Below are 15,896 nucleotides of genomic sequence, written 5' to 3' on the forward strand. Positions count from 1 at the left end.
TCAACACAAATTGGAAAATAATTTTATGAAATAAAGATCTGGCAGATATTTTTGGGAATAAATCAATATTCACATACAAAGATGGCAACAATTTTAAAGCTTTGTTAGAAAGTTCCAAAGATTCAAGGCAGATAAGTGGGAATTTAGTATGAACATTCAAATGTAATAATTGCAAATGTTCTAGGTATCTAATGGACACTTTATCTGTATATATTAAAAATCTTAATAAAACATTTTGGGCAAGAGGTCAATATAACTGTAATTTTACATGGAAAGTATACATTGCATTAGGCCAATCTTGTGACAGTTATGTGGGAAATCACTATATGGAAATTGTCAAAATGAGTGTATGAGCATCTAACTGCTATTAAAAACACAATCTCAGTAATGCTTTAGCTAAGCATTCCTTGGAATGTGAGAATTTCAGGAATTTCAGCTTTTTTGTATTAGATGATATAGTAGTGGATATTTTAGAGGCAATTATTATAGCTTTTTAGAATGCAATGAATCTAAATGGCAATTAAGGCTAAATTCAGACAAGAAACCAGGGTATTAAATGTTTTTATGCAAGGTCAACAATTATAAAATAAATACACTGAGCTTAGACACAGTTTCTTAATGGTTGCATAGTATTTTTAAATCATTCTGCAGGATTCAATAAATTCTGGGTAATCTCCACGCAGAGCCTACACAGAGTTTATGTGTTTGCACAACAGTGTGTGGCATGCAGCAGTGTCCAATGCATATTAATGAGGCAAGGCACACCTAAGCTATGTGTAAGCAACAGTGTTGCTGGCCCTAAAACTTATAAGAGAATACGGGTAGCAATTCTGTGTAAGAAGAGCACCTACAGTGCCAGGATCTGTGTGCAATGCCACAATGATCACCAGGGGTTTTACAAATAGCTATTATTCTGTTAGTGAAACATATCTACATACAGGCCGTCATAATGATAGAACAAATAACCAATAATAGGGACATATTTGGTATAAATGTCACAAGAATGTGTTAGAATGTAACACTCACAACCTCTTAGCGTGACACATGTGGACAAAGCCATAATAATGGGGGGATAAAGGGACTGAAATAGGGACAGATTTTTAATACTGCACTGACAAACTTAGGAAGTTGATAGAAATAATACAGGCTGTATATTATAATGAACTTTCTGAAGAGCATGAAGTTTGAAACTCAAATGTCAGTCAGTTTCTGACTGCACTCTGCAATGACATGCAAATGATTTGTCAGGAAAAAGAAAATGTTATGAGGAAAAGATCACAAATATGAGACAAAAACTGGACATTCTGCACAGGTCAGGACAGTTGAGAGGTGTGCACTCAAATGTATGTAATACTGAGTCACATCAGTCCAGAGATCATCCCAGTGATATGGTAAAATCCACATATTTGTTAAGAAAAACATCTGGACATCCTGGGAATATCTGGACAGTTGAGAGGTATGAATGTGAAGTATATGGTCCAAACACAGTACAGGACAGTGTACCTATAGTGCAGAGTATTGTGATATCCCATTCCTGGCATACAAAAGCTGTGTTAATGATCTGTAACAGGACATGGGACTGCCATGTAAAATGATCACTCAGGGAAAGTGTGTCTATTGAATAGGGACACACAAATGAGTTGTAGTAATGAACATAGGGAAAGAGTACAGGTGAAACTACTTCATGTACAGCAGAGGATGGCATGTCTATGGAAGATGGTTATAGCAGCAACACCAAGCACATATCTATATGGTACAGTACGGACTGTATAGTGAAAATGTGTTGTCTGTAACTGTTGCACAACATGACATAACAATGGAAAGGATGTCTGTGCGAGATAAGCATCCTTACATGAATAATGCAGAGGGCAACTATCAGGGGATCTGACATACAATTGGTGTAGGGTACCTGTACAAAATGGTTTGCCTGAATATGAGTGTACTATCAGCAGAGGTCTCCAGCAAGGTGGCAACAGGTAAAGGATCATGGCAAACATTACAAGAAACAACCACAATCATGGGCAATATCAAAATAATACCACCACTAATCCCATGTCTCTGATGTCACATATGTGATGTGGAGTGAAAAAAGATGAGCCTGCACACACACACACACACACACACACACACACACACACACACACACACACACACACACACACACACACACACACTGAACAACTATTATGATACATCCACAGTCTATGAGAGTAACCAAACACACTGTCCTGGTACTGTGATGTCTGCAGGAGGTGTTAGGAGGGACACTGCTATACCTGTATGTGACAGTATGGTCAATACAGGCTACCTGCCTTGTGTGCATGGCATGTATCTATGAAATAGTTCACACAGTGACAAATGATATACATGCCATTAATGTTGTCAAACACCCATGTTTGCAGTGTGTGCATAAGCTTAACAGGTAGCACACATGCATCTGGTATAACAACTCTCTAAGGCCAAGAACAATGCATCAATGGGCACAGACAATATCCCAGGATGTCATCTAAATAACATGAGACATGACCAATCAGGCACTCTGGAATTGTTTTTTAACTGTAGCCTCCAAACAGGTTTCATGCCTCATGAATGGAGAACAGCAACAGTCATCCCTCTGCACAAAGATGGCCATCTACAGACCCTGAAAACTACAAACATGTAAGGCTCACTGTTCTTATATGTAAAGCAATGAAAGAATTATCATGGAAATGATCAGTAGTGATATAGTAAACTTTCAGACACTGGAACCAACCCAGTTTTGTTTCGTCAAGGGCATGCTTACTCACCCTGGGTGAACTTCTTTGAGAAGGTCACCAAAGTGATGGATGAGGGTAAAATAATTCACACTGCCTACCTTCACCTGGCCAAGGCATTTGATATACTCAAGAGGTTAGGTACAAACCTGTATATCGCCCAGTGGATAGCCAACTGGCTCATAGACAGGACCCATGAAGTTAGAATTGTGGAGTCCACCTCTACACAGAAGTCAGTCAGAAGTGAAGTCCCTCTGGGATCTGTCCTTAGACCACTCCTTTTTGGCACTTACGTCTCTGAAGTCAAGGCCAATGCAATGGTCTCTAGCTGACTGCATTTGCAGATGATTGCAAATTAGGAACTGCCATTGAATCTCACACTGACACAAATGTTCTTCAGGAAGGGCTGATACAGACAAACAACTGGTGTCAGAACCATGGACTAAAACTAAATGACAAGAAATGCATAATAGTATTCATCAGGAAATCATCTACCCCTGGTAACTATCATATTGACAACACACTCCTTAGAGTTGACCCAGTAGTTATGGACACACACATAGACATTAATCTAGCCTTTGACCATCACATGTCTACAGTAGTGAGGAAATTATTCTATGTTGTGCAACTTATAAACAGAGGTATGGCATTTAGGTCCAAGGAAGGCATTGTTCCATTGTATTCCACATTCATCAGACCTATCATTGAGCACTATGCCCCCTTTGATATGTATCTAACCAGGCATATCCAACAGCTAGAATGTCCACAGAAGTTCCTCACTAAAATAATACAGGGCATAATTAACATGTCCTGTGCAGACCTCCTCAAGGTCCTATCCCTGTATTCTATCTCCTACATACTTTTGAGGAGAGATCTATGTCTGGCATACAGGGCATTGTCAGATTCCACTCTGATGGGCCTCCTGCATACACATCCACAAAACAAACAGCACCAGAATTACCCATTCTAAAGACTTTAACCTTGCTTGTGATATAAATAGGACCTGCTGGAGAGACAGGTGTGTATCCCAGAGACTACCCCTTCTCTGGAACAGGCTCCCCCATCCATGTGAAGCAGAGTTCCTCCCTAACCTAATTCAAGTGCAACTTGGACAAATGGTTGGAGAACAGAAAATGCATCCCTGGTTTGGCCCCTATATCTTTAATGGACACAGGCAACCTGTAAATAGTTCATCTCTCAGGCCCCTGCTTGTAAATGTTTCATCTAACAAGCCCCTGCTTACACTTACCAAGGGTATCAGAACTTGTCAGAGATTTTAGATGCATGGCTAGAATTAAAAAGTTGCTTGTGGTTGCCTATGAACACCTATGAACTTATTGTTGCTCTGCACCATCAGACAAGCATGTATATTCCACAGAAAGACTACGTAGGTATGGCCAATAAACTGTGTGACAGTGTACTGTGACAAATGTGGTACACTTTGGTTACTCATCATTGAAAGATATGTAGGGAGGTAAATGAAGGAGGGTACACTGTACACAGTTAATGGTATGATGAAGTCTGGGAACCATAAAGTTATTATGGCCCCTGATGTGCATGTCCTTCACATACCCAGTGCTTGTGTTACATTCAAGGGAGTAGCCAGCACTGTGACCACATGCTGGTGGATGTACCATTTATACTCTATCCCAAGAAATATGTCACATGTCTGTAGGTTTGATTATAGGGTGTGATGTCCACATTATACTTGGATGGTGGGTCTGTTTCCTGATTCAAAAAATCCCTCCACATATCTTATCAATGCAAGTGTTGTCATGGCTGTGCTTGCAGTCTCTGGTATGTGTTGATAATGTCTGTATTATACTAATATCACACTTGGAGTCAATGATTGCACTCAAGCTGTAGCCCCCTTCAGGCAGCTGTTTGGACACAGCATGTGTATGTCATCTGTGAAGTCCGTCACTGAACTAATGGCCAGGAAAGGGCCTAGCAGACACCCCTGATATACTAACTTGATTACTGGCCCTGAGATATATGTCATGTTACACATTTCAACATAGTGATATGCCATGTATGTCATACACTGGTCTACCCACTTGGTGATATAGCTGTTTATGGCCACATATGACAGTGTTGATTGAATACCTCAATGTGGATTTTTGTCAAATGCTTTGACCTGTTCAAGTTCCACACGATGATACTTTTGTCATCATGCATGCCCTCAATGACCTCTTTGAGGACATCTATCAGATGTAACAAACCTGATGTAGCAGTAACAACTCACAGAGGTCTGCTGCACACACCTGGAATATTACTAGTGTACATGTAGAGGAGGTCCGTGATGACATGTTGGTCTACCTCACAGTTGAGGAGAGTCAGGATGTCCCTATACATGCATGCATCAGGTGCTGTCTCCCCAACTCAGGTGGATGCATGTTGATGTACACTTTTGTATGGGAACATAGGCCATGCGGAGGCTGTGTTGAACTATGTATTCAACAAACTGTATCAAGAAGATGTATGTGCCAAGTCATGGCCTAGGGTTTTCATACAATGACACATGCAGGTATCATTAAGAAAAACACCAAGCTGGGGATTGGGATTAAACCTTATGTCAGTTGGTGGGTAAACAATTGGCTCACTGGCAGAACACATCACATGAAAGTTGGTGAATTAACTTGTACCAGTAGAGCTTTCACCATTGGCAAACCCCAGGGATCTGTGCTTGGCCCTTTACTGTTTGAATTGTATTTCTCGACAGTTCAGGTTAAAGTATATGGCCTTTGCCTTACTAAGTTATTCCTGTCCCATTTGATTTGCAGATGTCCAGTGTTTCCAGTAGTGCAGGGTCTGAGACTTCTCTGTTGCTCAGGCATAGGTCACCCTTCAGCAGTTTCCAGGAAACTGAGTACAGAGACAGGTCTTGTAGTCTTTCCGTGCATGTGATGTTTGGAGGACCTGCATTCTCCCCGTCATAAACCTCTATTTTTTCACCAGTTTCTGCAGTTGTTTGGTGAGGAACCAGAAGGGAACCTTGTACAAAATTAATGATCTGATAAGGGTGGAACACAACAGAGTTAAGAACTCTCTGGTCTTGGATGTGATGTCCATATGCATGATGTACGCAATGCAGAATGTGTGTCTCACCACTATGGACACATAGTGATGAAAATGTAGATTGTTATGAACATGTGTTCACAAGTCTCACAACACTATGTTTTAGCTGAGAGGTATGCTATGTATATCATAATTAGAAGGGGTACTTCATTGCCAAAGGGGACAATGAGGCATTGTTTACTGTAAAGTTCAATCTGTGAGTTTGGCACCAATCATTTGTTTCTGTCAGCCCCGTATGTAATATGTTACCATTACTGAGGGAATCTATATGTGTGTGTTCAATTAACAGTCATCTGCAAATGTGGTAAACTACAGACCACCTACTGTTGGCTGTGTTTCAGGGAAGTAGTTTACACACAGTCGATGCCCCAGCGCAGATCCTTGTGATATTCCACTGGTGAGTGAGTTAGTGGTGGAGTTGCAGTCCTAACTTTGAGTTCAGCTGGTACTGTATGGCTTAATTGCCAGATGGGACATTTTCACTATGAGACATGAATGGTGGATATTGTCAAAGGCCTTGGATAAATGAACATAGGCAGTATGTCCAATTATCTGTAATCTAGGTCTTCAGGGTCAGTATGAAAGAAGACCATGAGGTTCAGTTGGCAAGATCTGTCCTTAACAAACACAACATGGTTCATCTCAAATGTACTGAAGGTCAGTTATATCCCTGTGGATAAGGTCTATGCTGATCCTTTTCCTAGCCTTGCAGATAAGGCTTGTTAGGCTTATGGGTCATTAGTTGTAGTTCTGCATGTTACAAGATTGATGTGCATGGCATATGACACAACCTTTGTTATTCTGTAGTGTAGGTCAGATATATGTGGAAAAAGTACTGAGATACCTGGACTGCAGTGCTTGGGGGGAGGGGACATAGCTCTATTGTAAATATGTGACATACTGTGAGATAGAGCCTTCATTTTTTTAATTTTTCCACATGTAATGTCATGTCATACACAAGAAATGGACAATAAACAGCAGTAATATGTAATAATATGTAGTTTTCCATTGCACAACAATTAGCAAAGTGTATATGCATGCAAGATACACCTGTCTGCACACTGCATAGAAGTGCACAAAGCGAGCTGCTTTGCTAAAGTCTGATAGTTACTACTGAGTTCATGAAACAAACTTGCTACTTAACTGACTCTGTGGCAGCATGTGTTAATGCATCAATACTTTCTCTTTTGGAGCCAGATTGTTTCTGGGTTTGAATCCTTTTCTGTCTGTCTGTCTCTCTCTCTCTCATTTTTTCTTTTTTTTCAAGTGTTTGCTCACTGCACTGCTCAGTGCAAATACAGGAAATAGAGTAAAATAAATGAAATGAATGTCAGGTTTGGCTGTGTTCATCTTTTGTTGGTGAAGTTCAGCAGCATGCAGACTGGAGCCCAGGAGCAATCAGGACCCAGACAGTTAAAACAGAAATTGGATGCATTCAATTAATATTATTGGTCATCTTGCAAACCTGCCAAGTGATGTTGCATGGTGGTTAATTGTGAGACCTTAAGAATTAATAGTAAAATAAGCAATATCATGCAACAAATCCTGTGGCAGGTATAAGTGTAGAGGTGGAGTACGGATGGTCTTGGGTTCTAGTACAGGGTGTGCAACCTTTGTTTTTCTGTTGTGACATTGCAGTTTATAGCAATGAACTGCAACATAGACAACTATTTTCTTAACCTTGTTGTGTCAACAAGTATAAATGTAGGACTGCCATACACATAGTCCTTGGTTTAACTACAGCATATTCCATGCACTTTTACTGTTACTCACACTTATAACACTTGACATAGTGTAGCTGATAATTATATTTATGAGGGCTGTGACACTAATATTGTGTCAGTTATTTCTTTATTTATCTATATATTATCACATTTATTGTCAAATGTATGACTGTGGATATAATGTGTACTATGCTCCTGCAAGTATATTTCTGCTCTGTGGACTGGCATGGCCTTCACATTTGATTAACACACTTACACAACTGCCTGTACATCAAATAACCTTGAAATTGCATTGCTTGCCACTGTTATGCACTGCTTACCATAGTGCACTGTGTTTGCATGATGGTGCTTAACAATTTCAAACAGTGTGCACACTCCCAGTAAAAGTGATAACTGGAATTGGTGGGAAACCATCAGTCTCCATTGCTCTTGATCTGTGAAAAACATGGCAGGCATTCCTGGAGATGATGTGAGATTTAGAGCTCAGAGATGGGGTGTCCAGGAGTCCAAGATTTTTGTTGGACTCCTACTGAAACCCAACAGTGACAGGTTGCTGCAGAGGGACTATTCTAGGTCCCGGTATAAATCATAGGCATGGGATAGTTTGGGCTGGGCTGTGTCCAGTGCCACCAGTATCCCCTACACTGGTGAACAATGTAAGCAGCAGTACAATGCCCTCCGAAGGGGGAAGAGAGGTACCCACAATGCTTGGCTTGAAGAATTTTGGATGGAGGACATCCCACAGATGTGTAAATATGAACTACAGAGAGTACTTGTAAAGCTTAAAAGCTGAGTATAGGCAATCCTGGTATTCATATTGGTATTCTATTCGGTTCCGTTTTTTCCACAGTTGCCATGAAAAGGGAGTGCAATGTTAGGATCCATGCCACAAGATTGGTGAGGATGAGGGAGGCTTGTAGTATGTATGCTGCAGAAGAGTAGTGTTATTGTAGCATTAAATGTTAAAGATAGCTTTTTTGGCATTTTATACAATTGTATCAAATTGAGCATGCATATCTCAATTGTAAAAGCAAGTATACTTGCATTAGTTTGTAGCACAAACAAAGATCGCTAGTTTGGTATTTTGTATCAAACTGAACATGCATATTCCAACTGTAAAAGCAACTGTGAATGCATTAGCCTGTAGCACAAACAAAGGTTGCTAGTTTGGTATTTTATATCAAATTGAACATGCATATTCCAACTATAAAAGCAGGTGTGCATGCATTAGCCTGTAGCTCAAACTAAGAGTATAATGCTAGAGGTTAGTCAGAGGTGGTGGGTTCAAATACCACACTTCCCAACTATACAATAACTGCTTATTCTTCAGTTATGTGTAACTTACAGGTTTAAAGTAAAAGCTCTATGCCAGTAGCACACATGCCCTGCTGTAAACTGTAATCTGTATGACTGGAACATGCATATGTGCAATATGTGCAACATATACACGTGTAAAGGAGTACTTGTTGCAATCTGTTGTATAGTGTGTATCTGTAAGGAGCCGGTAGTCTTAAGAGTAAAGGTTAAGATAATAGAGTCAAATAATTGTATTAATCTGTTGTATGTTACACACAAACCTACTACTCTTATCTCTTTTTTTCTTTCACCCCAACCCTTGTCTCTTTTTGTTATTGTTATTGTTTTATGTTATTATATGCTGTTAAAATGTCTCCATGTCCTCTATGTGTACCATATCACAAAATGCTCCACTGACAGTAGAGTAGGCCTGCACTACAGGATCCACCTGCCCCCACTCCACCGGCCCCGACAACATTGCCCAGCATGTCTGGTAGCTAATTTAGCAGCGCCACCTCTGCTGCCCCTGCATTACCGCCCCCTCAGGTAGTTCTGCCCTGGAGGATAGGCAGTGGTTCCCTCTGGGAGCAGTGGCAGGCATGGTAAGTTTATCACCAATGCTGAACTGCCAGGGATGGTGTGTAGAGTTGTGCTCCACACTGTCGGTACACACCTACACAGGATGGAGGGGCTTCTCTCCCTCATTTTATGTAAGACCAGGAGGAGGAGAAGGAGATGTTGAGTGGTCCAGCCAGTGGTGGAGTGAGTTGACAGTGAAGACAGTCCTGTGGGTGAGGACCTGATTCTCAGTGTCAACCAGCTTGATACCCATAGGTCCTGGATGTCCCCTCACTCACTCCATCCATGGTGTCCACCAACCTGTTGTGTCCATCACTGCCCCTGTGTCATCCTGTTTGTGTTGTCTGCCTGCAATTGTTTCCTTACCTAACCAACTTACCAGACCCAGACATATCTACATCCCTTCTGCAATATTACTCTCGCTCTCAAAAAAAAAAAAAATGGGCACCTGTCTTGCAAAAAAAAAAAAATCGTTCCATATATAGCTCTCCAGTTCACACATGTGTCTGCTTGACACACTTGATTCAGTCCAATGGGCTATACAACATGACTGTATTCTGGTCACCCCTCTCTCTAGAGGTGAAAGTCCAAATTCAGTTAATATTCTACATATGTTATCAGTGTTTAATGTTGAAAAAATGAATAGCTATGATTCTTTCCTACCTCCCTCATGCATATTCCTGTATTACTTTATATTTGTTTTTCACCCTGTTTGTTCCCAATTTCACCACTGTCCTATCTTCTCCACTTCTTTTTTTTAATTTATTTTTGCATGATGGTGCACACCACACACCAACATGCAGCAACAGTACTATGAAAGTACTTAAAATGTGTTCAATTCAGTTGTATTGAACCCCATTAACATCTGGCCCCAAAAAGGAATGGATTACTGCATTAGCTACATTAATATGTGCCACCACAGAGTCAGTGAAGTAGCAGGTGTATTCCACAGACTCAGTACTAGCTGTCAGACTTTGGCATCCCTATTTCACTCCTGTCCTGTCTTCCCCATTTCTTTTCTTTAATACATTTTTGCACAATGGTGCATCCTCACACATCAGCAAGCACCAACGGTAAAGAAAAAGTAGTTAAAAGTATTAGATACAGCTGTATTACAACCCAGTACCATCTGACCCCAAAAAGGAATGTATCACTGCATTAACACCTACTGCTACAGAATCAGTTAAGTAGTAAGTGTGTACCACAGACTCATTATTAACTACCATAATTTAACAAAGCTGCCACTGGAATAGTTACATGACATTCCCTTATGTACTAGTCATTCTTAAGGTCTCCCTTTTTCCCTTCATGCAATGCCATGCAAACAAGATAAGCACAAGCCTTCCAGTCATTCCTTCATTACCCACAATTGCACTAATCACCCCATCATGCAAGCAATGGCAAAAAATAAAATAAGAATAAAAAACTGACATAGAAAACGCAATTTGCATACAGATGAAGAGAAGGTTGGAGGGTAATGAAACAGAACCTGTGAATTGTGTGCTGCATACTTGCATTTCCAACTTTGACAGACATACATGTAAAACTTTGTAATTCTAACTTGACACACCCACCTAATGTAAGCATTCACAGTTGCCATCCATACACTGAGGGAGTGTCTGCATGATGTTTACATCTGCCACGCAGAGACAAGAATTTGGGATTCAGCAATTCTAATGAGTTCAGACCTAATATGCATCTTCACCGTGCTGACAGGAGTGAATCTGCACCAGAAGACAACCATGTAACTAGGGAAAGTGAAGGGGAACTGAATTGTTCATGTGTTGAACACAGAAGACAGAATATTACTTTGGACTATACCTGCACAGAGGAGTACTGATTTTAGATGATATGCCTGCATTTCATCAGCTACATATTGTATATGTTGATATGTAACAATGAATAGTCTAATTAATATTCTTTATATTTATTTTCATTAGCAAACACTTTTACACTTTTATCTGTCTGCATTACTTACAAGTGTACTGTTCATTTGGGGGTGGGGGAGCAGAGCTGCATTTGTGTTATTGCACAAAAAAGGATTTATGTTGCTATTGTAGCTCTCTTTTTGTTACATCCAACCTACTGTCACATGTTAATGCCATTTCTGAACAAATCTCACACATTTTACTTTTTATTCTGTCCATGTATACTTCTTTCCATGGCCGTATTCCTAAAGGTTTGGTATTCATGGTGAACACATGCACGGAATCTACATGGTTGCTTTATAGCTTGTTGAATAGCTGCATTATTAGTCTTTGACCAAAAAAAGAATTAAAAATGCAAACTTCAGCCTTTAAGCAGTTTGTAAGATCATTTAAATAAAGTTTTTTACAAACTGCTTAAAGGCTGTAGTTCACATTTTTAATTCTTCTTGGTCAAAGACTAGTATACAGTGAAGTTTCATATTAATTATATACTTGTGTGTGGAGAGAAAACTGTAATTTGAACAACTAAGCCAAAAAGCTCAGGGGAGATGGAGGTGCTGTTCTTTTTTTCCGCTGAGTGTAATGAATGACAATCGAATGCTCGACTGTCATTTCATGGCTTAAGCAGAACTTGACTTTTTAAGAATAACAATGAAAAAAATGTATTTGAAATTAGGACCCATCTGCTTTTGCCATTAAAGGACAAGGCTATGAAAGTTAATTTTAGGCATTTTTACCCCCCCCCCCACACCCACACACACACATACACACACCAAACAGGCTTACCCCTTTCCCTGTCAGCAATATCACCTAAACTCTTTTGGAACAGTTTCAGACAGTGCAGAGTTTCTTATTTCATAAAAGTTCTCTACTTTTAGGAACAGTCATCCATAATCCATTATATAGCCCTCACCAGCGGAATCCCACCTTTTTGTTAATTGCTGCCAGTTCCAGCAGTAATTTTGAGTTTCCATTCCACCTTTTAAGTTTTGATTCCCCATAGATTCTGGGATTTCTGATGCAGTGAGGTGTTGCAGTACATTAACCGGTCATTTTGCTTAAGCAGTTATTTATTAAGGATGGCCATTTGTTCTCCAGCAACAATAAACAAGACTTATAATGATGTTTGCTAGAAATTGGCTGACAAAATATACTCTTCTGGTCACTTGGAGATGGAGAGTGTTGGTGCGTTAATACACTGACTAAACCAGCATGCATTTTATGAACAATAATACCTATGAAACTCTGATGTTTGGTTTTAGTGTATGTAAATAAAAAAAATTAGGAGAGCAAGAGAAAAAAAACAATATGAGCAAAATCAAGGACATTCTGTAATATCATAGGCAGTTAGTTTGAGTTATGTCTTTGCAGTTTGGTGCATGTCTGCTAGAAATTTGTCATCAGTACAGTTGATTCATAGATACACTTCAACAGATAGAAAAAATAATAAGTTGATGTTGTAAACATTCCAAGAGCAGACCTAAAGTGCTCACTCACAGCAGCTAGATGGTTTCAACCAAGTCACACAGCAGACATTGTGAAATGCTGATCCCATCTTAAAGATGTGGGATATGCTGGTCATATGCTGGTGATTGTGCAATGATGTCACCATCAATGAAAAAAGTGTAAATAACGAAAAAATCATGATTTGAAGTGGCCACTCGGGAATTCATGGCATCCCATTATTTTAGCCTCAAAACAGGGACATTTCAAGGAATTCAGTATGGTTGAGAGGTATGCCTGCTACAAATACAGTACAGATGTTAGCATATTTATGCTTAGTAATTTCTCCATTTGGGATATTCCTTATAACATAACATAACTGATAGTTCATTGAGAATCTGCTTTGAGGAGCTTGTCTCCAAATGCATGCCATGCCAAGAACCTCAGTTTGGTAGAAAGTGTAGCTGGGTATGTCCAAGTGTGGATAATGTCGAAGCTTCAAGTCATTGTATCTCACGAAATATGACTGCAGTGTCTTTTCAGAAGTGGAAATGTCAGCTGCTTGAAGATTTGCACTTGGAAGAAATGCACTTTTGCCAGAATAACACTTTTATGATCTGGCTTTGCCCCTGCTCCAAGGTGCAGCAACATCAAAGGTCATTATCTTATTTTGGGGTACATATAGTTCAGATCTCACCACTCTAGTATGTACAGACTTGCCTCCCTGCAGAAAAAAGTTTTGTTTCAAACTGTCAGTTCACTACTTTTGTGCAACATGATTTTTGAGGAAAATGTTTTCATGCTACTGCCTTATAGACTAAGAAGTGTATTTTCAATATAGCAAAGCTACCCTTAATGCAGAGAGTCCTTGTTCACTTTAGTCTTTAATTTTGCATGAAAAAATCTGGTGATTATAACCTACCTGTAGCATGCACTATTCAACGTATACTGATAGAGGGCACACTTTCAAAGAAGATGGAGAACAAATGGTTATCCTTAATAAATAACTGCTTAGGCAAAATGACTGGTTAACGTACTGCAACACCTCACTGCATCAGAAATCCCAGAAAGAATCGATGGGGAATCAAAACTTAAAAGGTGGAATGGAAACTCAAAAATACAAATAAGTGTTTTTCTGTCTTTCTAACAATTCTTGAAGGAAAACAAAAGAAATCTTACCTTCACAGCTAACTTCTCCAAGCTGTTCTGTCTCTACAAACTTTTTTCCTCGCCGACCAACACACCAGCAGCGCCCAGTGCTAGCATGGCACTGCATAGGAAGATAAGCACCCTTTTCATCACATTTTGGAATGAAGGCTCCTGGCATTGGGGTCACCCTTGCTGCTTCCTTCTGACACTTTGTCTGAGCGTGCTCTGTTAAGAAAATGTGGGTGTATTTCAACCTGTTACTCAGGAGTAAAAATATGATTTTCCAAGCCTTAGTTCAAAAGCCTATATACAACAGTGGTACAGTGATTTAAATATTATACCATATGACCTATCTGTAAGATCTCACAAGATTCTCATCACGTGTATGTGGCTCAATTTATCTACTTTTTCTGTTCACGCATACATTTTTACACACATGACTTTATAACAAAATGCAACTCTCAAGCAGATAATCAGTATGAATACTACTTCAGGTCTCCTCAGAGAAGAGGACATTGGTCTAGTGAACCATCCTGGGTAATGAAGAGTAAATAAATAAATAGAATGGAAATTAAAAAAAACATCATCCTGTATTTTCATTTTGGCTTAATATTAACAGCCTTAAGGCCAATCCCAGATTATTTGCGTTTTGACTTTAGTTATTGAGTCTACAGTTGTAATCATATTCTAAGTTTGTTGTCAACTTTCTTGGTAGGGCTATCTTACTTTTTAAAGTCACTTTGAGACTTGAAATTGTTTTTTCCTTAATTAAAATGAAATGCAAACATTATGTTTGAACTGGTGTTACTTGGTTAGTTGCCATGTAACCATGTGCATGCAGTTTTCAAAATACAGTTAAGATCAATTGCAGACTAATATATATTAGTCTTTCAGAAAAGATATTTGGTTAATATACTGTCTGAGTGATAACACAAAGAATATCAGAATAGTTGTGGGCACTCTTGGGATTGTCCACAGAGATGGACACTTTCTAAGGTAGCACCAAACCTCCCAGCACTTATAGATATAATGCTTATATCCTATTTTTTTTTTTTTATGGTACCGTATGTAGATTTCTTCATTATAGTCTTTTTAGAATTTCAATGTATTGTATGCTGTCAGCAATAGCCATTTGAGCAGTTGGATTTTACAGTGAACCGACATGACTGTGCCAGGACTGGTATTATAGCAGATGAGACAGTTGGCTGTGGGACCTCTTCTGCTGAATTAAAGGCAGCCTTGGTAAACGTAATGTCACTTGTACAGACAGTGTTAAATATACTGCCCAACTAAAAGAAGCTAGCAGTAACCACAAGGCTGCTGTGATGAGACTTTTAGAGCAGTTGAGGATCCAGCAACAGTAACTGGAGAGACATACTAGCTTAATTCCATCACATACTACCCAAGTTTTATCCCTAGAAACTTGATTTTACCAACTGGTGCTTAATTTTTCAGTTTGGAAATAAGAAGCAGGCAGATCAATTTTCATGTCATTGGGCTTCCAGAAGGTAAGAAAGGGGGACATCTTGTTTACTTTAAAAGAAGGGAGTTAGTTAAACTTTTAAAACTGAAACTGCCCCCAGTTATTGAATGATGAGCAAACACAATCTCAAGTAGATCCATCTCGGTTGCAAGCAACAATTTTTGAACAAGTACCAGATGAAAAATGTTACATGATATAAAAAAATCAGTTGAGAAAAAAAGAATCAGTTTTTTATTTTAAGGTTCAATACTCTTTTTCCTATAGGCTTAAACAGGGAATGCAATTGGAAATATTTTTTTGTGAATGGGTCTCTTTAAATGTCTTTAATTAATTTTTGATTAATTATTCAATTGGTTTGGAAAGGGTATAGTTAAGAATTGTTTGGCAGAAGTGGGGTTTTACTCTGTAAAAGGCTTGTTACAGCTGAGGCACTAGAGATCTGAGATATACATTCTTTTTGTTT

At 39.2% G+C, this 15,896-nt stretch overlaps 1 protein-coding gene across 1 annotated transcript in view; it reads right to left on the minus strand.

The window, feature by feature from the left end:
- Positions 1-15,896, minus strand: part of LOC122801036 (thyroglobulin-like) — a 134,513-nt gene that overhangs the window by 13,578 nt on the left and 105,039 nt on the right. The window contains exon 5 of the mRNA XM_044070499.1: positions 13,981-14,175. Coding sequence (XP_043926434.1) covers positions 13,981-14,175 — 195 coding nt within the window. The remainder of the gene's footprint in view (positions 1-13,980; positions 14,176-15,896) is intronic.

The sequence above is a fragment of the Protopterus annectens genome, chromosome 4.part1, assembly GCF_019279795.1.
Source record: "Protopterus annectens isolate FY-2018-M chromosome 4.part1, PAN1.0, whole genome shotgun sequence".
Classification (NCBI taxonomy): Eukaryota; Metazoa; Chordata; order Ceratodontiformes; family Protopteridae; genus Protopterus; species Protopterus annectens.